The sequence below is a fragment of the Leptonychotes weddellii genome, chromosome 1 (genome assembly GCF_054177405.1).
Source record: "Leptonychotes weddellii isolate Sample4059 chromosome 1, ASM5417740v2, whole genome shotgun sequence".
Lineage (NCBI taxonomy): Eukaryota > Metazoa > Chordata > Mammalia > Carnivora > Phocidae > Leptonychotes > Leptonychotes weddellii.
This window is the reverse complement of record NC_138369.1, coordinates 16,937,845-16,964,859: the sequence shown is the minus strand read 5'-3', so window position 1 is coordinate 16,964,859 and position 27,015 is coordinate 16,937,845. Positions and strand designations below refer to the sequence as shown.

General features: G+C 46.1%; 1 protein-coding gene and 1 pseudogene across 1 annotated transcript in view; both read right to left on the bottom strand.

The window, feature by feature from the left end:
* Positions 1 to 2,452: 2,452 nt before the first annotated feature.
* Positions 2,453 to 27,015, bottom strand: part of RAD54L2 (RAD54 like 2) — a 108,472-nt gene continuing 83,909 nt past the window's right edge. The window contains exons 6-22 of the mRNA XM_081805680.1: positions 26,865 to 27,013; positions 25,236 to 25,469; positions 24,964 to 25,097; positions 23,393 to 23,589; positions 21,959 to 22,301; positions 21,088 to 21,265; positions 19,578 to 19,829; positions 19,242 to 19,360; positions 17,369 to 17,487; positions 15,479 to 15,578; positions 14,497 to 14,702; positions 13,706 to 13,878; positions 13,049 to 13,245; positions 10,273 to 10,472; positions 9,073 to 9,162; positions 6,509 to 6,601; positions 2,453 to 5,091 (exon numbers count right to left, since the gene is read on the bottom strand). Of these exons, the coding sequence (XP_081661806.1) occupies positions 4,094 to 5,091; positions 6,509 to 6,601; positions 9,073 to 9,162; positions 10,273 to 10,472; positions 13,049 to 13,245; positions 13,706 to 13,878; positions 14,497 to 14,702; positions 15,479 to 15,578; positions 17,369 to 17,487; positions 19,242 to 19,360; positions 19,578 to 19,829; positions 21,088 to 21,265; positions 21,959 to 22,301; positions 23,393 to 23,589; positions 24,964 to 25,097; positions 25,236 to 25,469; positions 26,865 to 27,013 (3,782 nt within the window). The 3' untranslated portion in view covers positions 2,453 to 4,093. The remainder of the gene's footprint in view (positions 5,092 to 6,508; positions 6,602 to 9,072; positions 9,163 to 10,272; positions 10,473 to 13,048; positions 13,246 to 13,705; positions 13,879 to 14,496; positions 14,703 to 15,478; positions 15,579 to 17,368; positions 17,488 to 19,241; positions 19,361 to 19,577; positions 19,830 to 21,087; positions 21,266 to 21,958; positions 22,302 to 23,392; positions 23,590 to 24,963; positions 25,098 to 25,235; positions 25,470 to 26,864; positions 27,014 to 27,015) is intronic.
* LOC102732750 (dnaJ homolog subfamily A member 1 pseudogene) lies at positions 25,692 to 27,009 on the bottom strand (annotated as a pseudogene).

Here is a 27,015-nt window from a genome sequence, read left to right as displayed (position 1 = left end):
CTGGATTACTACATCCAACCAACCTGTGAGAGGAAAGGGGCTGACTCAGGTCCCTGAAGAGTGAAGAAGTTGGACACTGCCTGCTTGGAAAGTTCATCGTTAAGACTTGGGTATTCATAAAAGGCCTAGGGCCAAGCGAGTGGCACAGAAGAGACATGAAGGGGTCACATCGGAACACACAGGGCAGAAGAGTCAGTAGGAGGGGACAGAGTGGAAAGCGCAGCATTCTCAGGCCTTGAGGTGCAGATTTCCTGGGAACAAGTCAGAGGAGGGCCAGAAAGTCTCCTGGGGGTCCATTGAGGGAAAGAGCTCTTCTCTCAGAGTAGGTTTATTGGGGAAAGAATGACTTAACTGGGTGCACAGGAGGCCATGGCTCAGAAGGGAGACTGGTTTTCTGAGGAATCACAGGAAACTGGGAAGTGGGAGGAAGGGGGTCATGGCCAGGAACACTAGGAATAAGGAATGTACCCCCCCCCGACATTCCCCATGGGATGAGGACTCAGTTTCAGAGCAATGCCAGGCTTGAACAGACTGAGACAGAGGGCCTTGCTCTGCTGACAGCTTTGGGAGTGACAGTATCTCCACCCAGACTAAAGTTTGGTTGAGTGTTTCAACTTATCAGCAAAACTTTACCCCAGCTATTTGCTTCATGCCCTGGAGAGGGGAATTTCATATTTAGTTGTGAATCACAAGTATACAGAGAGATACCACACACTAATTCCTAGGGAAGAGAGTTCCAAGGACTAGAAAGAGATGCTCAAGAAGCACAACTTGAAGGGGGTGAGGACTTGGCAGATATCCAATGATCTGATCCAACATGGTTCACTTACTTTCTTACTGAAATGGCTACTTTGTCTCTGGTTCAATTTTTATCCACAACAATGTTAAGAAAAGGAAATTGAGTATCATTACAAATGGTAATCCTGAATCATTACGTAGTACTATATTCCCCTAGCCTGAGGATTTAGGCTAAACCAGATGGATGGGGCTTGAGAGGCCCTTGAAAACATTCTATGGAAGACAATGGTGAGGGAAAATGCTGAGGGGCCTGATCTACTGCCTACCCCTACCCCTCCCCACCCCATATCACCACCCTTCCCTTACTCAGGCCTGGATGGTGGGTGGAAGCCACCACCAAGTGTTTCTGATCAAAGAGGCTGTAAAACATGGTTCTTAGGCTGAGACATTTCCTGCTTCCCTCAGACACATGCTCATGTTTGGTGTGCACGCACATTGCCTACCAGCATACACAAAGAGACAGCAGAAAAGTCAGAAAAGTGTTTTTTAGATTAAAAAAACAAAAACCCAAAGCATGAAACTGGTAGCATTCCAATTTCCCATGATCCCACCCCATACCCCCTATACAATATAAGCTGCACATATCAAAGAAAGCCTTCCCTAGCCAGGTCAGCCTCCCAAAACTATTGCCTCTTCTGACCTGAAGCAAGACCCAGCCCCTGGAATCAGTGGGTAGAGAACAGGTATGTGCTGCCTCTCAGAATACCCATTCACTTCCTGGTACCTTCAAAGGCCCATCCTTCCAGTGACTGGTTTCAATTCCTTGCTGATAGTTTCCAGATTCTCAGAGCCTGCTGCTGTGACTTCTTAGAGGTGAACACAGACATACTCCTCCTTCCCTAACACCACACACACACACACACACACACACACACATCTCTGGGATCCCAGGATTCCGGGGCCTTAGAGGCTATCAGTTGTAGCCCAGGTTGTGAGTGTGCTCTGCAAATCAGAGATCCAGGCTAGCTCACTCCTACTGCACCAGTCTCAAACCTGAGAGCCCACTCCAACTGAGTCCCTTCAGCATCCATTCCTGGGATGCATCTGGAAGAGAAAGCACTGGTTGGAACTGCTATTTTAAAATTATTAAAATAATTTGCATAGCTAAATTGTAGATCTAAGGCTTCTATGAGTAGGAGAGTTAAGTGTCTGACAGGGTACCTATGAAAAAAGAGAGTGAAAGCTCCTTAAGTTCCACTCTTGGTGCAACCAGACAGCACACAAACGTGCGCACGCACGCACACACACACACACACACACACATGCATGCAGCCCCATCAGCCATCTCTTTGTCTCTTCTCTGGGGACAATACCCCAGAATGTGCTAAAGCCCTCCAACAATGGAAACAGGCTGGTCAGAAGGGTTGCAGAAGCAGCTACTATGAAGGGTGACCTGGCTAAGCTGCCTCCAAGGTTGGTAAGAGGCAGGTGCAGCAGCTGCTCAGTGAGGAGGGACCCATGAATAGGTGGCAAAACTCTAAAGCCAGACAGGTTTGTTCATCATAAAGAACTGCCTAGCAAAGTGTCAGTGGCAGGGGGAAAACGAGTCAATAGGAAGACAGCCAGTGTTTATGCTTAAAGACTAGATGCCCTGCCCCCCACCATTGGCAACAAGAAAGAGGAGACCCAGAATGACTGATGTATTTTTTTCAGACAAAGGCCAGACTTAAGACTCCTACAGAGGAAGGGCTGCTCTGTGTTCCTTCAAAGAGGACAGAGATAACAGACACCAGGCCCATAATGATCATCTGATAGGCTGGGGAGGCCAAAACACTTCCCAAAAGGAAATCAATAGTCTATTCTCTCAACCCAGCAGTCACCTATGTATGCACAGCTTCACTATTCAGACAGAGGGCCTGCCTCTAAGGTCATCCCAGGAGGACACAGCTCCAAATCTGGGGTCACTGACTTTCTAATAGCAAACGCCATGATCCCAAGTTTCAATCTCTGTGGAATGAGTCTCACCCCCACTAACTATCCAGTCACAAGATTCTCTGATCTTCCTGAGAGGCCATTTCCCGAAAACATAGTCATTTAGTGTAAACTTTGGTCAAGCCTAACTCTCTTTCCTTGGTCAATTCACTATCTACCTGGGATTTATTTACCCCTATGGGGTCTGGGAGATCTTAACATTTCCCTTCCTATCTCCTACCCTCCCCAAATCCACCCCCCCCCAAAAAAAGACACATGGAAAAGTCCAAATAATAAATAATTGCCCATAAAAAATAAATTAACATGGAGCTTTCTAGCAGGGAAGCAAAGGAAAGGAAAGGCCACAAGGACAGGCAGGTGGGGGCTCAGTTCCATCCTTGTGAAGGTCTATTCTGGTCACAATTCCCTGACCTCTTGCTCACACACCGCAGTATCCCCGTCCCAGCCTCTGCACACACACAATCTCACACCCTGGGAAGGGAGATCTGCTCAGAGACAACCACTGGAGAAAGACACAGAGATTGGTAATGCCCATTTTCTCTCATAATTTCCCCCAAATTCCAAAATAAATGCAGCTATGAAGACCAGGGACTTGGATTAGCTGGGCCTTCTCTTCACCCAACTAGAAGGAAACTTAAGGGTTCCATGGCTCTTCTCCTGGGCTCATCCCGATGTTCATACTAATAGTTGCCATGAACCACCACACTCTGATTTCCATTTAAAAACAATAAATTCATTTTTTAGTTTCCCCCTTCGTCTTTCCCACCCTCCCCTCCCACCACCACCCCTGCTCTGTTACATACACATACAGACATAAACATAAACACACACACACACACACACACACACACACACACACACACACCTGGTCTGTTTCTTTCCTGCCCCTAAAAGGACTCCACTTCACATGAAATCTCAATCTGTTCTCCCCGCCCACCCTTCACTTACCCTTCTTCCCGCCCCTCCCCTCTCTAGGCCAAGCTAAGTCACCCAGTAAGGCAGCTCTCTTGGGAGAGAATGTTCCCAAAGACAGAAATGGGATGTGAGCTTCTACACCCAGATGGCAAGCAAGCAAGCACACAGCATAAGCAAGGCAGGCAGGAAGAGAGGCAAGCTGCCCTGCCCCTCCATTCCTGTTTTGGGTCCCTGATTTCCCGCTATTGCTGCTCTGTTGGCTTTTTTTTTTTTTGCCTCTTTTGTTAAACAGCAACAGAGCCCTACCATTGTGGTCAACCACCTTTCTTTGTCCTCTTCCTTTTCCCTCCTGCCAAGTGCCCTATTCTCAGAAAGCCCAGATTGCTGCCTTTCAGCTTGGTGGGCAACCTGCCAGGGGCCCCAAGTGAGGTGGAGAGGGGCTCCCCAGCTATTTCCCAGTGACCTCTATCACATCATCATCCTTATCCTCATCATCATTGGAGCTGAACCCCACCTCAGCAACCTCATGAGAGTCAAATGGAGGCACCTGGGACCGGAGGAGGCCGCCAGCTGGGTAGCCTGCATGTGGGGACATGTAGCCTGGGTAGACAGACATGCCCCGTGAAAGGTTGCTGGGTAAGACAGGGGAAGGAAAAGGCGCGAACATCCTCGGCTCAGACAGGAGTGGCTGTGAGAATGGGAGTGAGTAGTTGGGTAGTATCCCTGGAACAGAGGGGTTGAGCATGAAGGTGGGGTTGCTGGCAGTGACTGAGGTAGCCGTGGAAGAGGAACTGACGGGGCCTGCTGGCACCAGAGGGTCAGTAGTCACTGGAAACACCAGGCGGGCATCTGCCAGCAAATTGGACAGCTGGTAGTAGGAGGGAGTACTGCCCATAAACAAGGAGTTCTCCCCAGCCTGGGAGGTGAAGGGAGCGGTGAGGTTATGATTTAAGGAGACGGGTGGCATGGCAAACCCGCCAGAAACTGGATACCCGTGTTCATACGGCTGCACGGGGGCTGGCAGGTGGCCCTTCCTGGACCGCCGGCGGGCTGACTCCTGGGCAGCAGGTGGTGTGGCCAACTTTCGCTTATGGCCCCGTAAGTCCAACACTGGGTTCCTGTCACCACAGGGCTGGCCGGTCACCAAGAGGGAACTATTGAGGCAATGACCCCCATGTCGAGGTTCAGTCCCGAGAGCTGTCCCAGGAACAACAGCACTGCTGTCCACAAGTTGGCCTGGGGGGCCAGGCAGGGCGGCATTGGAGCTTGGGGAGCTCTGTTGGGATTCCCTGGCGGCAGCCACATCTGCATACTGCTGGAGCTCACTGATGATCTCCGGGCTGTCTGGAGAGACGGGCCTGGCCAGCCCCTCAGGGTCAGGAGCTTTGGGTGATGAGGCACTGTGTCTGCCGTTGCTTGTGGACTCGAGAGAAGGCCCCTGGGAACCTGAAGAATAAAATGTAGGTAACTGAGAACCAGAATGGCCAGGGAGAGAAGGAGGGTATAGGAAAAATTTCATTAAAAAAATAATCTTGTCCCGTGGTCCCCCAAATTCAAAAAGTCTGATGTCCAAACAACATCCTCCAGGCAACTTTTCCCAGTCACAGAGAAAGAAATCCTTTGATCTAGGAAACAAGACATGTAACTTCTCTGCACCCCAGTTCCCTAAACTGTGAAACTTGACCAAGGTGAATCCTAGGAGATAATGAATATGAAATGCTAAAAGATCATTCTAATAACTAGCTGGATTCCTTCTGAGAAGGGGCAGAGACAGCCAGTGACCAGGATGGGAGAGAAAAGGAAAATGAAAATTATTTTTTTTTTTTAAGATTTTTAAAAAATTATTTATTTATTTGAGAGAGAGAGCACAATCAGGGGGAGTGGCAGAGGGAGAGGGAGAAGCAGACCCCCCGTTGAGCAGGGAGCCCGATGTGAGACTTGATCCCAGGACCCTGGGATCATGACCCGAGCCAAAGGCAGATGCTTAACGACTGAGCCACCCAGGTGCCCCGGAAAATGAAGTTTAAAAAGTGGTCCATCCTGGTTTAAAAACAAAACCAAATCCACGGCTGTGAAAAATGACTGGGACAAGTGGGGATACGGCCTGGATAGTAGGTAATATTATGGAGTTGTAAACTTTTGTTTTAGTGTGATAATGGTGTTGTGGCTAGGAGAATGGCCTTATTCTTAGGAGACGTGTGCTGAAGTATTTAAAGGTGAAGTGACATGACATCTTCAACTTCCAGATAGTTCCAGTAAGAGGAAGGGAGAGACAGAAGAAAGTTTACGAGAACAGTAACAGTCACTGGATGACTAGATGCGGGGTACATGGGTGCTATTCTTTCAACTTGTCTGTAGGTATGGAAATTGCCATAATAAAAATTGGGAACAAGAGCAGTGTAGTGCTCACACTCCATGGCAGGAGGATAGATGAGAGCCACTCCTGTAGAGGGGAACCTGGCCAGACCTCTTAACACCGTTAATGTGCCACACGCACACTCTTTGACCTGCGCTCTCTCTCTCTCAAGTAAATAAAGAAATCTTAAAAAAAAGAACGAAGAAAACTTATGTATATATATTTAACACAGAGACTCACATACACACACACAGGTGCACACATACATACCGGTATATGTAAAACGTATCTCTAAAAAAAGCAAATGAGAGCAGCACCACCAGAAAGGAGCAATAGATGACTGGGTGCTTGGGGGAGGGGGAAGAACTTACTTTTTACTTTACCCCCCTTATACCTTTTGAATTATGAACCATGTACACATTATTCAAAAAATAAATTAATTACAAACCAAAACAAAACAAACAAAAATGTGCCGTGTAGGTCAATAGAAAGTAAAAGCCACTATACCTGAAGCAGCCATCCGACCATCTTCCGGGACCTTCGGTTTGCCAGTTGCCCGGACAGCAAAGATCCGCCCGTCACTGGTGCGGATGTACGTCCCTAAGAAGAAAACAGGAGGAAGACTGCTAGGAGCCAACATGCAATCAGCCAACTCTGGGAAACTCCAGGCTTAGGCACCATGGGCTGGGAAACAGCTATAAAATTAGGTCTCACACCCTCTCTCAAGACCCCTGAAATGACAAGTGTAGTGGCTGAGCTGTGGACCCGATGTTATTCATTCATTCCACAAACAGGGCACAATTACCACATATGAGGCATTGTCCTAAACACTGAAGAACACAGACAGAAAAGGGCCCTGTCTCATGGGGAGGAGACAGACAATGATGCCAGAAAATACTGGGAAAGGTTAATGCAATGGAGGAAATAAATGGGATGCTGGGAGAGAGAGTAAGTTGGCTGCCTTGGTTCTGGGCAAAGTACTCTGGCAAGGGTCCTCCTCTTGATCTGGGAGGAAAGAGCCTCATTGCCTCAACACCCTTTTCTCCCTTGGTAAGAATAATTCAAGACCAGCATTCTATTCCCACAGGGCACTAACCTACCTTCTCTGTCTTTTGATCAATCTCCTGGAAGGTCAGTGTTGCCTCTAAGTCAGAGGTCAGCAAACATTTTCTTAAAGGGCCAGTGAGCAAATATTTTTGCCTTTGTGGGCCAAAGTGTTGCAACCACTCAACTCTGCTACTATAGCATGAAAACAGCTGGGATTGGCTGTGCTCCAAAGATCTTTATTTACCGACACTGAAATGTGAATTTCATATAATTTTCAGGTTCCACAAAATATTATTCTTTTTTTTTTCCAACTAATTGAAAATGTGTAACCCATGCTTAGCTCACAGGTACAGAAACAGGAAGCAGGCAGGATTTGGCCCATGGGCCATAGTTTGCTAACCCATGCTGTAGGCTAGGAAGAGCCTAGTAAGGGGGCTGGGTATAATCTCTGTGTGTCATGTGCTTCATGGCATCTTTTCCCTGAGCCTAAAGGTACTTTGACCCAACAGAGGCTAGGGTAAAATCTCCTTGCTAAACAAAGAACCTCAGGGAGCCTCATACAGTAAAGGATGATATGAACGATAGGCTCAGATTACATCCTGACAATGTCCAGTCCAGAATTCTCATCCCAGCAATCTCATCTCCCTCTGTAAGGGGCCACAGGCAGCAGACTTTTTAAATTACTACACTCAAGGGGCGCCTGGCTGGTGTAGTTGGTTAAGCATCCAACTCTTGGTTTGGCTCAGGTCGTGATCTCAGGGTCATGGGATCGAGCCCTGCACTGGGTTCCACACTCAGCGGGCAGTCTGCTTAGGACTCTCCCCATCTCCCTCTGCTCCTCCCCCACCCCTCTCTAAAATAAATAAATAAATCTTAAATTACCACACTCAAAATATCTGTCATGCAACCCACATACACTAATTCATCCACCCAACACACTTCCTAGTTGGAGACCTCCACCCGACTCTGAGCAAGTAGGTAAGATGACACAATAATATACATGTTAGTTTATAATCCATTCCACAGCTCCTTCCCTCCACTTTTGGTCTCCCTGTGTGTAGTTTAAATGCCAGGCACTAAGCTTTTGATGGTTAAGGTATCTATCTCGAATAAACAAATTGCACCTATATGACACATCTACTAGCTAAACAACTAGATAAGGAACCAGGCTGTCCCCATCCATGAAGTTCCCCTTTTAGAAATCCCAGAGTAGTCTACGGCCATACCACCCTGAACGCGCCCGATCTCGTCTGATCTCGGAAGCTAAGCAGGGTCGGGCCTGGTTAGTACTTGGAGGGGAGAAATCCCAGAGTAATCCAGAAAACTGAACCTCGAGGGACCCTGCTTTTCCCTTCCCATGCCCTAATTCCAGCTCTTATGTTTTAAATTCACCAATGAAGAGTAAACCCATAGAACTCTAACCACCCCAATTCCTGGACTCTAACAGAGCCCCAAGTCTTCTCTCCCTCTCTCTCTCTCTTTACCCATCACCTCACTGTGTGGCCCTGGGGTGCTATGTACCCTCCAGGATCTGTGAGTAATAAACTTTATTTTTTCAAAGTTCACTGATGGTTTAGCTGAGGTAACATCTTGCAATCATAGTAAGAACCACAAGTGCCAGTCCAGCCATGACACTGGCTCTGACAAATGTCTGTGGGGACTTGCCACAATTACTAGGTGAGTGGTGAGGAACTTCTAGCTGATAGCATCACTATCAACAGGCTGAGACTGACACAAAACACAGTGTCTATCCAAACCCACCTCAAGATTCTCCATAAAAACAATGGTAAATATGGGAATGCACGGACCCTAACTCTCTTCTTTTAAGCCACTGACAAATCTCTTTTGGGCCCACCCCCACTCTGCTAAGCTCCTAGAAATGTCTTTTTCTCATGCTTCTCCTACATGTGACACTCTATAGGATAATTCCTATCCTTCCTCCAGCTCAAGCCATATATATTTCTTCTGCTTCTCAGCCCCACACTCTGAACCAAAGGTAGAGGATGGGCATCTTAGGCTCTCACCTTTTGTCCCACGGATGATGTGGATGCTCTCACCAGCATTAATTCTTGCCTGTACATCTGTGGAGCTGTTGAGTCCAGGAATAACAATATCTAGTGAAGACAGAGACCTCAGATTTAGATTACCTGACTGAGAGGGAAAGAAGATGCAAAGTCCACATCCACCCCTGTTCCTCAGTGGCTTCCCTAAAGCCTCTCAGTAGAGTGGAGGTCTGAACCAAGGAGGATGGGGCAAGCAGGGCCTCCTCTCGCAGCTGTCTAGCTAAGAATACTAGGAAAACGAGAAACTTTTTAGAAATCCAATCATCTTTCTGATCAATTTCCTTTCGTTTAATTAAAAATTCATAGAGTTTTAATTTGGAGAAAGTTCTAGTTCAGATGGTTATTTCTATGTTTGTTTATTTTCTTCCCCCCTAAGCTATCTGCATCCATCAGCTCCACATCACTTTAGGCCCCAAAAGTGGCCTCATCCTCTTCCTTGCTGGCATTACTCCACACCTAACTAAAGAATAAAAAGTATGTTCAAGAATCAGCAGAGAAGTAGGATCTCAAGAGGCTCTCTTTTTGTTTTTGCCCATTTCACAATGATTTTGCAATGGACCCACATTATTTTCATACTCAAAAAAACAAGATATTTTTATTAAAATTTATGTACCATGAATATTTCTAGCTAATACGATGAAACACAGCTCCACGAAATGCTTTCCTTCCCAATTACCCTGAATCACAGAACCAATCGCAGAGACAGACAGGCTGCCAGCCTCCTACCACAGGCCCACTATGCTCAACCTGTATCAAACTCACAAAGAAAGAAGCAAGTGACTTTCAGGTCTTCTAATTAAGTAGGGAGGTTGACAGTCATCCTTTATACCCAGCTGACCCTATAGTCAGGCAGGACTCAACACATTCACACCTCTCTCAGACCAACCCTGTGTCCCAGTGACATTTCCATAATCTCTGCAGTGCTCACAGTCTATCCCACATATCACATTTAAGAAAACCCAGTACTATAACCCAGTGTTATAATTCTTAAGATATTCCATTAGAATGCAAATTCCTCAAGATCAGGGACTATCTTCTCTATTTTTACCCACAGTGCTAACGTAGTGAGGCCCAGAACACAAAAGGTGTTTAATAAATACTTCCTGAATGAACAAAGTAAAGGGACAGGCAGCCCTGGAAGAGGACCTAGGAGTTCCCAACCTGTTGTGGTGACCACCTTCTGCACAAGGACCCCCGCACGCTGCAGGTAGTTGATCGGGAAGTTCATAGCTGGATTTGTGCTGGAGGCAGAGCTTACACTGCCTCCCAGTGGGACATGCCGGGGCATCATGGGGATGGGAGTGGACTGCACAGGACGAACACTGGCCACAGGCTTCTCATCACTCTTCAGTGTTGGCTGCCTGTGAGGGAAGGACAAACACACTAAGAGTTTGGCAGAAGAGCCCTTACTTACTGTTCTGCAAAGGCTGGAGAGCTTCTCCAGATTCCCCCATTCTACAGCCTCACTTGCTGCTGAGAAGGATCAAAGAACCTGCAGAGTATGGCCAGTTCAAAAGGAGACTAGGGGCAGGACCAAGATCAAATGGCAGCAAGGGATAAAACCTCTTAGATTCTAAGAAGAATCAGATGTTGGTGGAATAATACCTTTTTGGAGATGTGAGGTGACATTTACTCCTTTAGAATTTGGACTGTTTATATACATTAGGAATTAGTCCTTGAGGGAAGTTAGGAAGAGGTAAAGATGCAATAAGGGAGGAAAAGTTCTTCAGAACACAGTGCATGCCAAGTTGAAGACAAATAGGTGGAATTTTCCCCCTCACCCAAGTAAAAAGGGCCACGTGATGCCATACATTCAGGTGATCTTGAGAGAGCATCTGTCCAACTTCAACCATCTTTACTCTCTGGAACCTCAAGTTTCTATAAGTAATGCAGACACCTCTCTCTCTTCCATATTACCTTTCATTGGGCTCCTCCAGGGGCCAGTGTCCAAAGTGCCCCTCTAAGTCATGACTACCACAAAAGCAGTGGCCACGAAAAAGCTGTTCACAGAATCCAGGCTTCTGAATGGCACGTGGCCATCGCCAGCCTGAGCACACTGGCTGTGCATGTCTTATGCCAGCATGCCAAATGGTCAGTGACGCACTCCTCATTCTCCACTTTCTTTTCAACTGGATGTTGGTACCTTGAGAAAGCTACTCCTGATTTAAGATTTTTTTTCTATAAGCTCTCTGAAGTTTCGTGCCTTTGGTCTTTAGTTTTAGGGGAGAACTTCCTTGGATTGGTATATTCTTCCTTACCTGACTGAAGAACATTGCTCTGAGGTTGCTATAGGCACCTTTGGGCAGCCCTCTGGGCCCTGTCTGGACTCCCACATTCCCAGATAGGCCACATAGGACCCCAAGTTCACCACGTCTGGGTCCCTTTTCCTCAATCTGCCCAGGGTGGCTTTTCAGGAGGTAGGGGCTCTGGTCAGATGTCAGTGGGACTCTCCCCAGGATCCAAAGTCAAATCAGGGTAAAAGTCAGGAAAACAGGAACCCAGCCCAAGCCCCCTACTCTGGAGGAGCTGAAGCGAGGAAATTGGGCAGGAAACCCTCCTCACATACACCCAGATGGGATGAGGAATCAGCAGGATCATAGTATGTCTCATCAAGTATTATGAGAGGCTAGTGCCTCCCACGGGGCCAGAGCTGGACCAGAAAAGGAGCTGACATCGCCTCAGAGACCAGCCCATTTGTCACATCTTCCCCCAACATGGCTTTTCTCCCACTGAGTTCAGGCTTTGTCCATTCCTGTTGTTACATGGGAAAGGCCAGAAAAGAGAACAAAAGGGGTGGAGGACAAGAAAGGAGAACATTCCCAGGCAACAGTATCCTGGAAAATGACACAGAAATAAAGTATGAAGGCTTTGAAATAGAATAACGTTTTTCTTGAAAGCAACTTATACTTAAAAAGTAGCAAATTTACTCACCAAATATTAGAGTCTTCCATAAAATTTACATGGTTTCAGCTCCTTTAGAATCTCATTTATCAGGTTGTTTTGTTTTTTTTTAACATGGAATCTTCATAAGAAAAAAGCTTTAGGGCACCTGGGTGGCTCAGTCGGTTGAGCGTCTGCCTTCGGCTCAGGTCATGATCCCAGGGTCCTGGGATCGAGCCCCACATCGTGCTCCCTGCTCAGCCAGGAGCCTGCTTCTCCCTCTCCCTCTGCCCCAGTTCTCACATGCTCTGCTTTTGCTCAATCTCTCTCAAATAAATAATCTTTTTTAAAAAAAGAAAAAAGTTTTAAATCCCCCTCAAATAAAATAATAATCTTTAATTCAAGATAATAAAAAAATTTTTAAACAAACCACTCAATCAGGCAGCTAATCTGGTAAGGCCTATGAGGTACTTTGTCTTGAAATGAAAAAAAAAATTTAAACATAGATAAAGGTAATTTCTTACAAAGAGCCTCTCTCTTCACTCAGCAATTGGCTTCCAACGTGTTCATACTCTGAACAGTTCTAGAAGTTGTACTCAAGAAAAAGATTTTTTTCCTCAGGATCGTGGCACAACCACGGAATCAAATCCCATTAAGAGTAGGAGAATTCCTTGACTGCAATCCAGGACTCACAAAAGACTTGGCCTTCACCCTTGAACTTCACTGCTTAAGCAAGATCTAGGCCCAAGGCACTATGGATATGAAGGCAGCTGTGTGGGAGGGTTGGGCCTCTGTGTCTTAGAAAGCTGCACCTTCTCCAGGAGTTCAGAAAGACTCTTCTAAGGCACAAGGCCAGTGGCTCACTCTTCCAGCCAGAGCCACTACTTAAAACACCAGGGCTGCTGAACTGCTTCGGCACCTCATCCAAGAGCAGAACCTGTCAGTTCACAACAGCCAACGAGCAAGTTGTAGGCTTTCCCTTTGTTTAAAAACAGAACCAGTCAAATGGTTTGGGCCTGGCCCAGCAGCAGACCTTCCTCCCATTTCAGTGACTCACCAGTTTCTCTGACTGAAAGCAGGGATGCTGGTCAGGCTCTGGTCACTGGCAGGGTAATACTGCGCATATGATGGGCGGGTGTAGGGGACGGATGTGCGCTTGTCTTCCTCATAGCTTTTCTTTGCTGCTTTTTTCTCAGCCTTGGTCAGCTTGTGATCCTTTCGGTTAAGGAGCAATGACTCATGCTCAAAAGGCTCCTGGGGACACAGGAGGATGTTGATTTAATTACCACTCTTTGTGCCAACATGACTGAAATACAATGAGGCTTTCTCTGAAAACAAAAAAGGCTATCTCCAGCACTTGCAAAGAGCCTGCTCACAGACACACAGGCAGGTTTACTGTCTTTTTGTCAAAAGTATAATTCACAACTCTAACCCAGCCACACCTTTACAAAACCCAAGTCTGCCTTCTATATCAAAAGGATGGGAGCGTTCAGAGAATTAACAGACTACATTTCTACAATTTTCCCCCTTCTTTCTGCTAGGAAAAACTCACACTGGCCAAATTATTCCACATAGCTGAGCTGAGCACTCCTAGGACAAGACTGGGGTGGGAATAGGTGGTTGGGGGACTGCATGTGGCAAGGAGAAGAATCAGCTTAGTTTAAGTCCTCTGCATGAAACAAAACCTCAGATAAGCCTCCCTCCAGGTTCTCACCTTGGTGATGAGGTGAGGGTACTTCAGACAGGCAAGTTGCAGGACTGGCTCCTTGATCCCCTTTATGTTCAAGGATGCTTGGGGAGCTGGCTCCTTCTCAACAAAGTGCAGTAGGTTCTCCACCTCTTTCCGGGTAAAGTTCAGCATTGGATTAAGATCATCTACCACTCGATCTAGAAGGGAGAAGACACGGAGAAAGTCACTACACGGCTGAGAAGACTACAAAAGCACAGCTACGAAGATTGGCAGAGAGAGAGGTTGTGGGGGGCATAATTGTCACTGATATCTAAACTACCTCAGGCTATCCCATACTTCAAAGTCAAAGACCAGGTGCGAGGCCCTGGTGAAATGGAAATACCAAAAAAGAAACCTGTACACCTAGCTCAGCTCTTTTCATTATACCTGTCCTCGACAAGTTGAGGTCAACCCCATCTTAAAGCAATTGTTTTTTTTTTCTTTTTTAAAGATTTTATTTATTTATTTGACAGAGAGAGACAAAGAGAGAGAGGGAACACAAGCAGGGGGAGTGGGAGAGGGAGGAGCAGGCTTCCCGCGGAGCAGAGAGCCCGACGCGGGGCTCGATCCCAGGACCCTGGGAACATGACCTGAGCAGAAGGCAGACGCTTAACAAATGAGCCACTCAGGGGCCCCTTAAAGCAATTATTTGAATCGGAATGAGATGGGAGGAACTGCTTTCTGTGATTCAAAGCCTACCTGTGTTCCCATAGCCTGCCCCTCTCCTCCCACCACTGACACAATAAGGATAGTATTGAGCCTGAAAGATGCCCCACCTGACATGCCCTGCTTGGAAATCTGACGGTCATAGATCTTCTTTTCAAGGGTGAAATCAGCCACAAGGCGATAAATGTGGCAGGGCTTTTTCTGGCCATAACGGTATACCCGACATACTGCCTGGGCATCATGGCAAGGGTTCCAGGAAGCATCAAACACCACCACTCGGTTGGCACCGATCAGATTCACACCCAAGCACCCGGCCCTTTAAAACACAAGCCAACAATCACAGAACTTTTAGTTATTAAAGACAGATTTTAAATTGGTTTCACTCTGTGACTCCTGCCCCAGTATTACCTCCTTTGTCCTAAGCACAACACATTGGAGGATTCTACTGTCCTGCCGATGAACAGTACATTCCTCAAGCACTGAAAAATATGCCCTGAAAATCCAACACAGAAGTATCTACCAGCTCAGAAAGAAAACCCACTCTCCACTCCTCTGTAATGGGTAAGGCCCCTGCATCCTGGCCACAGAGTAATGTCACTTGAAGGGAGACGTCTGCATGCAGATGTTTCTGGTGTGTTTAGTCTACCAGCCTTGGAAAATGACTAGTTCATACCCATCAAGGGCACTGTGATGGCAGAAAGCAGCACAGCCTTCAAACTGCTTGGCATGACAAATATTACTACCATCAGTCTTTTACAGTTACATTACACTTTCTACCTTTTTTTTTTTTTTACACTTTCCACTTTTTAAAGCACTTTCACATTAATCACATCATCTAAGGCTCAGAACACTCCTGAGAGAAAAAGCTAATTATGCCCATTATTAATGAAGGTCTCAAAGAACTTCATGACACTATCACGATTACCCTCCTAACACAACTTCATTTTGGGGTCTCCTCTCTGACCTCAAAAACAAGTCACATACCTGAGCAGATCTCTTCTGACAGAACTCTGATGAGTCTTTGGGTATCTGCCTATGTGACCAACTGCCCTGAACACAGCCCTCTGACCTCCCCTCTCAGGATCCACTCACCTTGTGGACAGAAGGAACAGCCAGGTGGTGAGGTTGCTGGGATCATTGAACTGATTAATGAGCCGCTCCCTCTCAAAGGCAGGGGTGCTACCATCTAGCCCTAGGAGAGAAGAAAAACCACACGAAATGGACAGATGAGGGCAGGGGTACACAGCAAAATCACTGGGCAAATGTGTTTTAAAAACGAAAGAAACAAATACACTACAATACCCAGATTCCACTCCCCTGGACATTCCATGGGTTTACAGTGAGACCCAGACACCTATAATTAAAAATACCCCCATGTGCAACAAGAATTATAAACTATGTTTCTCCCTTTAGTATTTTAGGTCAATTCTAAGGCCAGGGTTCCTAGACTTCAGGGGGCATAAGAAGAATCACCCTAAATAGGGAAGCTCGGTAAACACTGGCTCAGGGTGACCTCTCTGCCTCAGACCTGTAAATCCTGGTGAGTGCAGAAGGAGCAAGAGTTCTGTTTTGATATGGATGATGTCCCTCCATCAGGAATTTGCATTGTTACAAGCTCCTATGATTAAGAACTTGCTCTAAGGAGACATTAAAAGGAATAGATCTGGAGCAGTGGGACGGGGCATATGGTTGAAAAGAGGGAAGTTCAAAGGAAGAAGAAAAAGTAACCTTCAGTTAAGAAGAAGCATGAATAAGAGAGGAGGGGGGCTACATTTGTCACCCCAGAGAAAAGGGCGAAACTAAGGAGATGAAACACCACATGGAGAACTGGATTGCTACCGTTATAGGAAGCCTTAGTTTAATTGCCTGGTACTAGAAGCTCTCTCAGTTGACACCCAACCTACCTTTCCAACCTGAGTTCCCACAATTTCCAAGCACAGCTCAGCACTGACTGACTGGGCAAGCCTATAGTCAACACAAGGCTGTGGGCTAGACCCTGTGCTGGGGGTCTTCCTACTAGCCCCTGTCCCTCCATTCTCTAAATACTACCTTTAGGCCAGTGCTTCCCAACAAGGGTGATATCCCTGCCCCCACATCCTACAGGGGACATCTGGCAATGTGTGGAGACATTTTTGGTGGTTATCACTAGGTGGATGCCACTGCCACCTAATGAGTAGAGACCAGGGACGCTGCTAAACATCTTACAATGCACAGGTCAGCCTCCCTACAAAAAGAATTATATGGCCCAAATGTCAGTATCTGGACAGTAAGCACCTGAAGTTAGTATTTCTCAACTTTTGTTTTTCATTACTGCCCTCTTAAGGAGCCTTTTTATACATTTTTCCCCCAATCAACATTACCCTCAAGAATTTTTAAATACCACAGATATACTGTATATGTTTATTTACTGCATGCCTATTGTGCTCTATACTTTTGAAAAGTTAAAAAAAAAAATTTGTCCCCTCAAGAACTAATTTTCACCCCTTTAGGGACACTATCTCCACTATAGAGAATGCATGATCTGAGCTTATTTATATTCACTCTGCTCCTTCCTAGAATGACCTTTGGGCCACACTAACTCTATATATTTAAATTCTCCCCATCTTTGCAAGTCTACTGCAAGTTCCACCTCCTCCAGGAAGCCTTCTCCAACCATCCTCCCCGCAATGATTCTGTTCTCCTTAGAACCTGTTAGGGCACTCGACCAGTGCTACTTTGTATTTGTCCTGGAGTTGTCAGATGAAGACAAGGCTTATGCCTTCTACTTCTCGGATCTCCCCTATCTTGCCCAAGCTTCCCAGCCCCTAGTATAATGCCTCACACACAGCAGCTTGCTCTCAATATCTCCTTGCTCCTTGGCTACTCCAGATACTCCTATGCATTTGATGGAGAACAGAGTAGAAGATAAAAAGGCAGAGAAAGAAAGAGAACCCTTAAGGAGACCCTGCCAAGACTCCAGCAACAAAGCAGCAATGAACTCACGGAAGTAGCTGACGTTTCGAACCCACTTCTGTACTCCTTGCCCATCAGCACCAGGTAGACAGGGCACTTCTCGTTTCCCTAGGAACTCCTCGATGAGAGCCAAGGTGGAAAGGCTCTGGCTGGAAGGAACAACATTTGGTTCAGAAGGCTCTCAGACCCAAGGGAATCTTGTTCCCCAATGGGCTCACCATCATGTGCAGCCTTCTGACAGTGGGAGCTTCCAGAACCTGTACCCCATGAGAGGTAACCCCACAAAGAACCACCAAGGGTGTTCTCCCTAGCTCATAATGGGAGCAGAGTCATCTATACACTTATTGTCAGCACCCCACTAAATCTGCTACCCTATTACTTCCTCAACTGAAAAATTCTGGGGTTTAGCTCAGTGCATAGTAACAAACAGCATCAGCTTTAAAAACTAACATTACATGAATATACATAAGATCTAATTATAGGTCACAATCAATATTATGGGTCTTACTAAGGAGACAGAATCACTTGGCTACTTTCAAGTTATACAGAGAGGCAGTCTCCTCAGAAGTGATAACTTGAAATGGAACACTAGACTCCCCTAGTTAGAATCACTGGTATCCTCTCAAAGTGTGTCACCCATGGAAACCCTCACTCTGCGAGGCTCCCAAGCCAGGCTCCTGCCATTTAGCTCTCATTGGAGCATAATCTAGTCAGAACAACAACAAAAAAAACAATCAATTTTATATCTGTTTCCCTGAGGAGTCAGGTCTTGATGGACATCACAGTTCTGGCCAGACTGAGAATGTGACTCTGGAACAAATCACATTACTTATTTGACTTTATACACAAAGCATAAAAATAAATACATAAATACATAAACAAATAATTTTTTTTTAAAGTAAGTTACACACCCAACGTGGGGCTTGAACTTAAAACCCTGAAAGTAAGAACTGCATGCTCTACTGACTGACCCAGCCAGGTGCCCCCACAAAAATCTTTTAATTAAAAAAAATAAAAATAAAGGCTGGGGAAAGACCGAAGCACATTAGACCAGAAGTCAGCAAATGTTTTCTGTAAAGGGCCAGATAGTAAATATTTTTAGGCTGTGTAGACCACATACAATCTGTCAAATATTCTTCTTCTTCTTTTTTTTTTTTTTTTTTTTTTTATTCATGAGAGACAGAGCGAGAGAGAAAGGCAGAGGGAGAAGCAGGCTCCCAAGGAGCAGGGAGCCTGATGCGGGACTCGATCCCAGGACCCTGAGATCATGACCTGAGCCGAAGACAGACGCTTAACCATCTGAGCCACCCAGGCGCCCTTCTTCTTCTTTTTTTAAAAAACCCTTTAAAAATATAACAACTAGGTGCCTAGGTGGCTCAGTTGGTTGAAATGTCTGACTCTTGATTTTGGCTCAGGTCTCTCTTTTGGCTCTCAGGGTCGTGAGAGTGAGCCCCACGTTGGGCTCCATGCTTAGTGGGGAGTCTGTTTGTCCCTCTCCCTCCCCCTCTGGCTGCCCTACCACCACCCAGCTTGCTTACACGCACACTCTAACTAAAATAAATAAATAAAATCTTAAAAAAAAAAAAAATGTAAAAACTAGCTCTCAGGCAGGCCACAGGCCAGATCTGACCTGGGCCATAATTTGAAGGATTAGACTATCACCTCTGATGTCAGTATTCCCTAATGTTTAAATTGTTCTCTGCAGAGAAATCACATTGGGCAAAATAAGAAACTCCAAGAAAGAGATGAAATGCAAGAAGGTCCTCACAAGAAGCACTGGGCTGCAGATGCATGAAGAAAAAAAAGTAGGGGGAGTTGTGGCGACCCCAGACGGTCTCACTCTGTAGGGGCTGTGTCACTCTACTACAGATACATGATGTCATAGGGGAATTTCTCTTCCTACCTGAACACGAGAATCTTGTCCCCAAGCTTCACACTTTCCTCAATCAGGTGGAAAAGCAGTACCATCTTGGGAGAGTTCTCTAAGACCCCAGTCTGGTAATTAGTCAAAAGGTCCTTGGCCTGCAAGAGAGAAATGAGGCAGCTTACAGCAGGTCCATGCCAGAACACTAGATATAAAATTCACTCCTCCCAAAGCAGAAGCTCATGGACAACTTTATAATCCCCCGCAGAGACCTTGGCAGTACAGTACACTGTGCAACCCCCACCCTTTCCCCACCTAGGATTTGTACCATTCTCAGCAGTGGTTTATGGGCACAGAAGGATCTGCTTGACTCACCCATTCATATGTGACAATGTTGTTGCCGCGCTCCTGGAAAGGGTTGAAGCCAACCCCCTGTAGGTATTTGCTGTTGGTTGCCTCTCCCATTGAGGAGGCCAAGGTGCTGTCCTCCCCCTTGCCTTTTGTTCCCTGTGACGGGCAGCGGGCACTAGTCCCCGCTGAGCCAAGCTCTTCCACATCTAGGTCTTGCTCACTGGCCAGACTCTCCTTCTGAAGGGCTTCATATAGCACATCCGGGTGATTCCAGATCTGAGGTTCAAGTTAAAGGAGAAGTGGCACAGGGCAGAGAACAGTCTAAGGGTATCCCAGGGAGTCTGGAAACATGCACTTGCTCAAACACACACCTCCCACAGCATACACTGTCACATCAAAAATCAAAGCATCTCCAACCCCCTCATAGCCAAAGAGCCTACACATTCATTTTAACTAACCAAATGTGATCGCCATAACACGAGTGGAAGAGTTCCTACCAGTGGGCATGCCCATATGTTTGGTACATAATCAGAAAGGCTATGTCAAAAGCCTTGCTTTCTTATTTAAATAAGAATAATAATGTTCCCGTTTTGCGTGGCTACAGCCGACTACTATATGAAACAAGACTAATCTCTCCCTATGGACAAATGTATCTGACTTACAGATGACCAACCAGAAGTCATTTCAGGGACTATTTCTGGCAGGAGTTGAGAAATCCCGGGGTGCGGGGGACCAGAGGGGTGGGGTGGGGGGGGACAGGAAGGGCACGTTGGCACTGTAGCATCCTCAAAGACCATGTCTGCTGTAGCTTCCTGGCCCTGGTCTAGGACTATAGCTACAAAAAAAAAAAAACCATTTTGAAATCCCATCTGTCCCCTGACACACACCTTCAGCTGACTTATTAAAGCCGTGGTCAATGGGGAATAATACCCAATAGGTTGGCTGAGAGCTGTCAAAGAAACAGGTCCCTCATTACGCAACAGGGAGCACATACTAAAGATGTGCTAAAATGCTCACCTGTTCATGAAGCTTAGTGCTAAAGATACCTGGGCCCTTCTGTCCTCAAACCATCTCAAGCATTATCAGGATGAAAGAGATCTCAATCTCATTAAACACAGAATCAAACAGAAGGTACCCCAACAACTTGTCTAAGCTATATATTTCTTGAATCTTGATTACACTAGCAGTCAAAAACTGCCCTACAATGTTCTTCCATTACCCCTTCTTTGCAAGGGAAAAAAATCAGTGAGAAAGGAAGTGATCTCTTAAATTTGGTACAAGTTGTTCAAATGAACTGCACAACCGCAAGGAGCACCAATTATATCTTAGGCTATGACTAGCACCCCCCCTAGGAACTGTGCAGCACACACTGGCACATCTCTCCTTGGGGACCCCTATTCTCTGATGCAGCCAACCAAAGGTGGCCTCTCTCACTTTATTCTTCCTTTATCAAGGACTCCCAGCAGAAATAACTCCCTTGGGACCATGTGCACCCTTCACCCATATGTCAGTATTCCCTGAGGCCTCAACATACCTTGCAGCACACGCAGAAAGCCTTAAGGGGGTTCAGCCCCAGCCAGCCACTGCTACCACAGTCTCGGAAGCGGTCCATGAACTGTGTGTACAAATCTCGCTGGATCTTCGAGAGCCGCACCAGGATTACATTTTCTTCCTTGGCAGGGAGATGAATCTTCAGCACAGTGTGGCCTCTCCTACAAAGGCAGAGATCAGAATTGTCAAGCCTGTGTGGCCAGGATGGGTCAGTGCAGGAAAACAAAAGAACTCTGCATTTCTGCCACATCTCCTCTTGAGGATCTCCACATTCACAGCAGCCTTGCAATAATGAGGATTGGTTTAGTGACCCTCAGAGGAAACTCATTTTAAGGATAAGAACTAGAGCAAAGAGGACTGGGTGGCAGAGATTGGAAACTTCAGGTTCCTACCCAGATTCAGGGCTGTTTCTCTAAGCTTTCTGCACACATACCGTCTTAACAAGGAAAAACAAGGGGATTGCTTTAGACTACCCTATCTACATCCACTGAGATGCTAAAACTGGTGAGGCCATGCCCCGAGAACCAGCACTTCTGTGTTTTCACTAAGTCAGCAGAAGGCTAGCTCTCTTTTGCTTCTCAGCAAGTAAGCAGGTGGCAGGTATCTCTAGAAACTTTAAAGATTAACTTCTGAGGGAAGCACTTCTAGGCCAAACTTTCAGAGGACTGAAACAGCAGCTATCCATCATTTGTGTGCTATTCAGGAAAAGCTACTCATTAAAAGGGAAGTTTTACTATCACCCACTAAGAAGGGACCCTCCTGTTGTAACAGTTCCCCTTTGGGAAAGCTCTGCATGCCCATTACACCAAGGTCTCTCTGAGGATTCAAAAGACAGGGCCCTAAAGATGGCTCACCTCTGCACAAAGCCCTCCAGGAGGCTGTGCAAGACATGGCTCCGGTACCGCATTAGGCGGACATCCTGAGGCGTGCTGTCAATACACTGTCCGTTCAGGATAGGGCGCTCAAACATGTTGCTGAACTCCTGCCGGGTGCCGAGGAAGTCTGGGCGAACAAAGTCCACCATGCACCAGTACTCAATGAGGTTGTTCTGCAGGGGGTACCCGGTCAGCACCACCCGACGGCGAGAGCGAATGTTCTTCAGGGCCTGTGAGGTGCTGGCCTGGCAGTTTTTGATGCGGTGTCCCTCGTCACAAATCACCACATCAGGGCCAGGGCGGCATAAGGCCTTCTCAAACTCTAGGGAGGGAAGAGGATCCGGAGTCAGAGGGTGAGAGGGCCTGCTCTTAGTCAACAATATGAGAAGTAGGGGTGCACCCTGGAGGAGACAGAAGAAATGAAGGAAGCAGGAAAGCAAGAGTCAGCCCCCATTAGTGAAAGGGAGCCAACATCCAGGCTCCTGCGCATTTGGTGTGACATGGCAACCTGGACTATTGACTCTTGCAGTAAATATCTCTTTTCCCTCTTTCCTTTCCTTATTTTTGCTTTTTTTTCCTTTAGGCTAAAAGTAAAACACCTTGCATTCCTAGGGCTTATGCCAACTGGGTAGCAGAGAGCGTGACTTTACAGAGTACCAGACTAGGATTAAAAACGGGTCTGGGTGAGACTGATGGGAATCATCCAGACACTGCAGTCGGCTCTCACCCTCATCAGTGACTTGGCACCATCTGCAGGCTGGCTGGTGGGGAGTTAGCTAAAGGATAGAATCTTCCTGGAGTTACCTGCCAGTCATTGCTAAATGGCAAATTCATCCCAGCTCTACCACAGAAGCAAACCTAGAACAATCTACAGATGAAGAGACCTATAAAATGAAATGGCCACTGAACCTAAAAAAAACTTTCATCCCCAAATGGGCAAAAACCCCTTAGAAGAGGAAACAGAACTACAACTATGAGAAGAATGGCTTTCCCTAAAAAAAACAGAGGTAAATTCTTTTATAAATTCATAATATTATTACCACACTGTATGCTAGTGATTTAAATACTTTATAAATATTTTCTTAATGCTATCCCAGAACACCTGTAGGGCAAGGTGAGGGGAACAGTCACTCTCCCAGCTGCTCTGTGAGAGAAACAGGGCCAAATGGGCAGGGGAGTCTCCTTGAGCCAGCCTGTGCATGGCCCACCCAGAATTCCACAGCAGGCAAGGAAAGCAGCACCTTCTGAGAGCCAGGGGAGGTCATCCCACCGATCTTAGGGACCAAGATTTCTGGCACGTGACAATACAACTCATATCAATAACCTTCAAATTTCACTTGGTGCTACTACAGACACTATTTCCTTTCTCCTAAAACACCACCCCTAAGGGTATCCCAGGGATAGGCTGCCCACCTCTCCGAAACTCCTGCTGTCGATCTTCCTCATCCAGATCAATGATGACCGGGTGAGAACGTTTCTTGGTTTTCTTCGATCTACCTGTGGCAAAGGATTTCTTCAGGGTGAGGAGTCTGTACATTTCGTACCCCATCAGCAGTACCCCACCCTCTGACACCCAATCAGCCATCACTTTAGCACGAGCTGCCATTGTCCTGCAAGAGTGAACAGAGAAAAAATTACTGCTTCCACTGCTCCCCAGGAAGAACTGCTCACAAGCAGAGACGTGCTGATATACATTAAGTGGCGGCATCGCCGTGGCTGGCCAGCTGTCCAAGGACTCCCCAGCATCCCAGAGACGCTCATGTCACTGAGGATGGACTGGGTCACCAATGACAGTTACACAGCAGAAAAACAGAAGTGCAACGGCACAAGGCAAGCAAAAGTGACAACTCCTGGGACGCCGGGGTGGCTCAGTTGGTTAAGCGTCTGACTCTTGATTTTGGCTCAAGTCATGGTCTCAGGGTTGTGAGATTGAACCTCGTGTTGGGCTCCGTGCTGGGCGTGAAGCCCGCTTAAGATTCTCTCTCTCCCTCCACTCCCACCCACGCCCTCTCCATCTCTTAAAAAAAAAGGTGACAACTCCCTTGGATATACATGCATGGCTACAATTCTACGTTTGAGAGAGAATTTCAAGTTATTCCCATAATAAATACAAGGTAGTAAAAGCAAGGACAATATTCTGCATTTTACCTGCCCGGGCCCTGGTGAGTAAAGAGCCAAGGACAAGCAATAAAGGAGAAAGAGCAGCAGAGCCCAGATGACACTCAGCACAGTTCCTCTACTCCTAAACAACTGAGCCCTGACTAATTCATTAACTGCATGTGGACAAACGGTCCTGAAACCCAAGAAACAAGAGCAGGTGATCAACCATCTAGGAGGCCACTCACAGTCTCCTCATTTTGATGTGTGTGACCAAACATCACAAAAGGCAGCCTCTGCAGAAAACAAAGGCTATCTTCTCAATTATCCATGCCAGCGAGGGGAAAGGATAACATGGATAGCTGGCTTGAACCAAGAAATAGCTTTAGAATTTGGGAAATTTAGTTGAATTTATGAAATGGAAATATAAATAATTTTATTTACATCTAAAACAAAAGTTTGCACTTTTCAAAGCTTGAAAGTTGTACCATTAAAGGTCAACTGTAGATCAGTGCTAAAAAGAGACTGTTGATTAGGCTTCTAAGAAAGAGAAATGTAAAAGGTGAAAAGTTAAGAGGAGGTGGACAGTTTTCATTTCGTCATGTTGAATTTTACTATCCACTTGGGAAAATAGGACGAAATATGCGTATTTTTCAGGATATAAAAGCATCTTCAAGCAGAACATAAGAAATTTCCCAGGCTACCTAACTGACTTTACTGAAAAGCCAGGTAGAGGAAGAAATGAGTAATAAGGGGTGGGGGGCACATCGAGAAACCAAAAAGAATCTGGGAAGACAGGGTTCATATGCAAATAGATTGCCTTGATATCCAGACCCCGGGAAGAAGTCTAAAAGGAAAGAGCAAAGAGGAGAAGGTAGACCACCTACTTGTGCTCATCATTCAAGATGTGAACTTTAAAGAAGCGAGGCTGGACTTCTTCAGGCTTGTTGTCAGCTGGAAGGGCTTCAGGAGCTGGAAGCCACATGTTGAACTCTGCCAGCCAATTCTGAAGAGTATTAACCTGTCAGAAAGCCAAGTCCAGGAAGAGTTTTAAGAAAGAAGCTCAAAGTTGAGCTCATTGAGCTTTTCAGTACCCAGCAAGGCATTAACCCAGAGCTCCTCAGAGGGCTGACTAAATGATGCCTTCCCCAACTCTTACCGGCACAATGGCAAGGACGGTTTTGGCTGGCGTGTGGCGGAAGAGGACATCGATGAAGGATATCACTTGCAAAGTTTTCCCCAGACCCATGCTGTGGGCCAGGATACAGCCAAAGCCACTACTGGTCTTAAACCTCTCCAGGGATTCAACCAGGTTATCATACAGGAACCGGATCCCACCAATCTGACAAGGGACAAACACAGGCATAGTTAAAGGAGCTGGCAAAGACCAGGGCTTTAGTTTTATTCATCTTGGAACTAGTCAGAATTAAGTAAATGAGCAGATACCACAAGAGACAGTTGGTGTGAATGGCTACAGAAGTTTCCCTGAACCCTGACTAGTCTATTGGCTGGTGACAGTCTTCTTAGAGAAAACACAGAAAATCATTCACCTGGCACAATGGCCCATCTAAGGCAAAAACCTGCAGTACCAAATTCTTTTTTTTTTTTTTTTAGCTTTTATATTTGAGTTTATTCTTCATTTAACTTTTAAAACACTACTATAGTTGAATATTAAAACAAAAACAATAGCAAGTAGTGAGCTATGATTATAGTCCTTCACTCATTCACTACTGCATATAAAATGCCAGCAGTGTTACTCACTGACCCCATTAAGAGGTCTGACACTGAACACCACCCCTGGGATGATGTTCATCATCCTCATAGGCTTCCCCATTGTAATGGCGCCGTCTTTCCTGATTTGGATCAAAGTCCACCAGTTCTACCTGGTCCATTTCATCAGTCTCTTCTACTTCCTTCCTCTCAGGTAGGAGTTTTTCCAGGAGAGAGAAAGCCATTCTCAGGAAAGTTTACCTTAAATTCGATGATTAGGCGACCCTTCTCATATGGTCTACGATAAGTTGGCATGCCTTAATTTAGCACACACTTGATATCTCCATGCTTGACAATTTGACCTGGGTGAGAGGTGATGACGATGGTTCGGTTGTCAAGAGTAGATATTGGCTTTTGAAGGCCGCACAGTGCTTCAACCAGCTGTATGTCCATACACATGAAAAGGTCTTCTCCTCGCCAGGTAAAAACAGCGTGGTCCTTCTGATCTAAAATAATGATAATATCTCCTGGTTCCAGTCCTGGTTCTTGGTCTCCTTCACCATGGAATGTTATCTTCTGGCCATCCTTCATACCTTTATCAATATGAACTTCTAGAATCTTCTTCTCTCAAACTATCTTCCTCCCATTGCAGCTTTTACATCTATCTTTGGGACTGATCTGTTCCCCATGGCCCTGGCACTCCATGCACACAGACTGAATTTGCTGAACCATTCCAGGTCCTATCTGATGAGTTCTTGTTTGCATTCCAGTACCTCGGCAATTGGGACAACATTCGACTGCTCCTTTCTTACCACCTCGGCCTTCACATTTATCGCAAATCACATTCTTCTGCAGAGCTAAGTTTTCTTCTTGCACCATTATACAAATCTTCTAAGGTTACTGAGAGGTGGTGCACAACATTTTTACCTCTCTTTTCTCTCTGCATCCTTCCTCCTCCTCCAAAAAACATATCAAAGATGTCCATGGGGGAGCCAAAACCACCACCAGCTCCACCTTCTTTAATTGCCTATTCTCCTCCTTTGTCATATAATTCCCTTTTCTTTGCATCAGAGAGTACTTCGTAAGCTTGAGAAATCTGTTTAAACTTCTCTCCTTCATTTGGATTCTTATCAGGGTGGTACTTCAAGGCCAGTTTCCTGTAGGCCTTTTTCAATTCCTCTTGGGTGGCATTGGGTTTGACCCCCAAAACATCATAGTAAGTGGTTTCT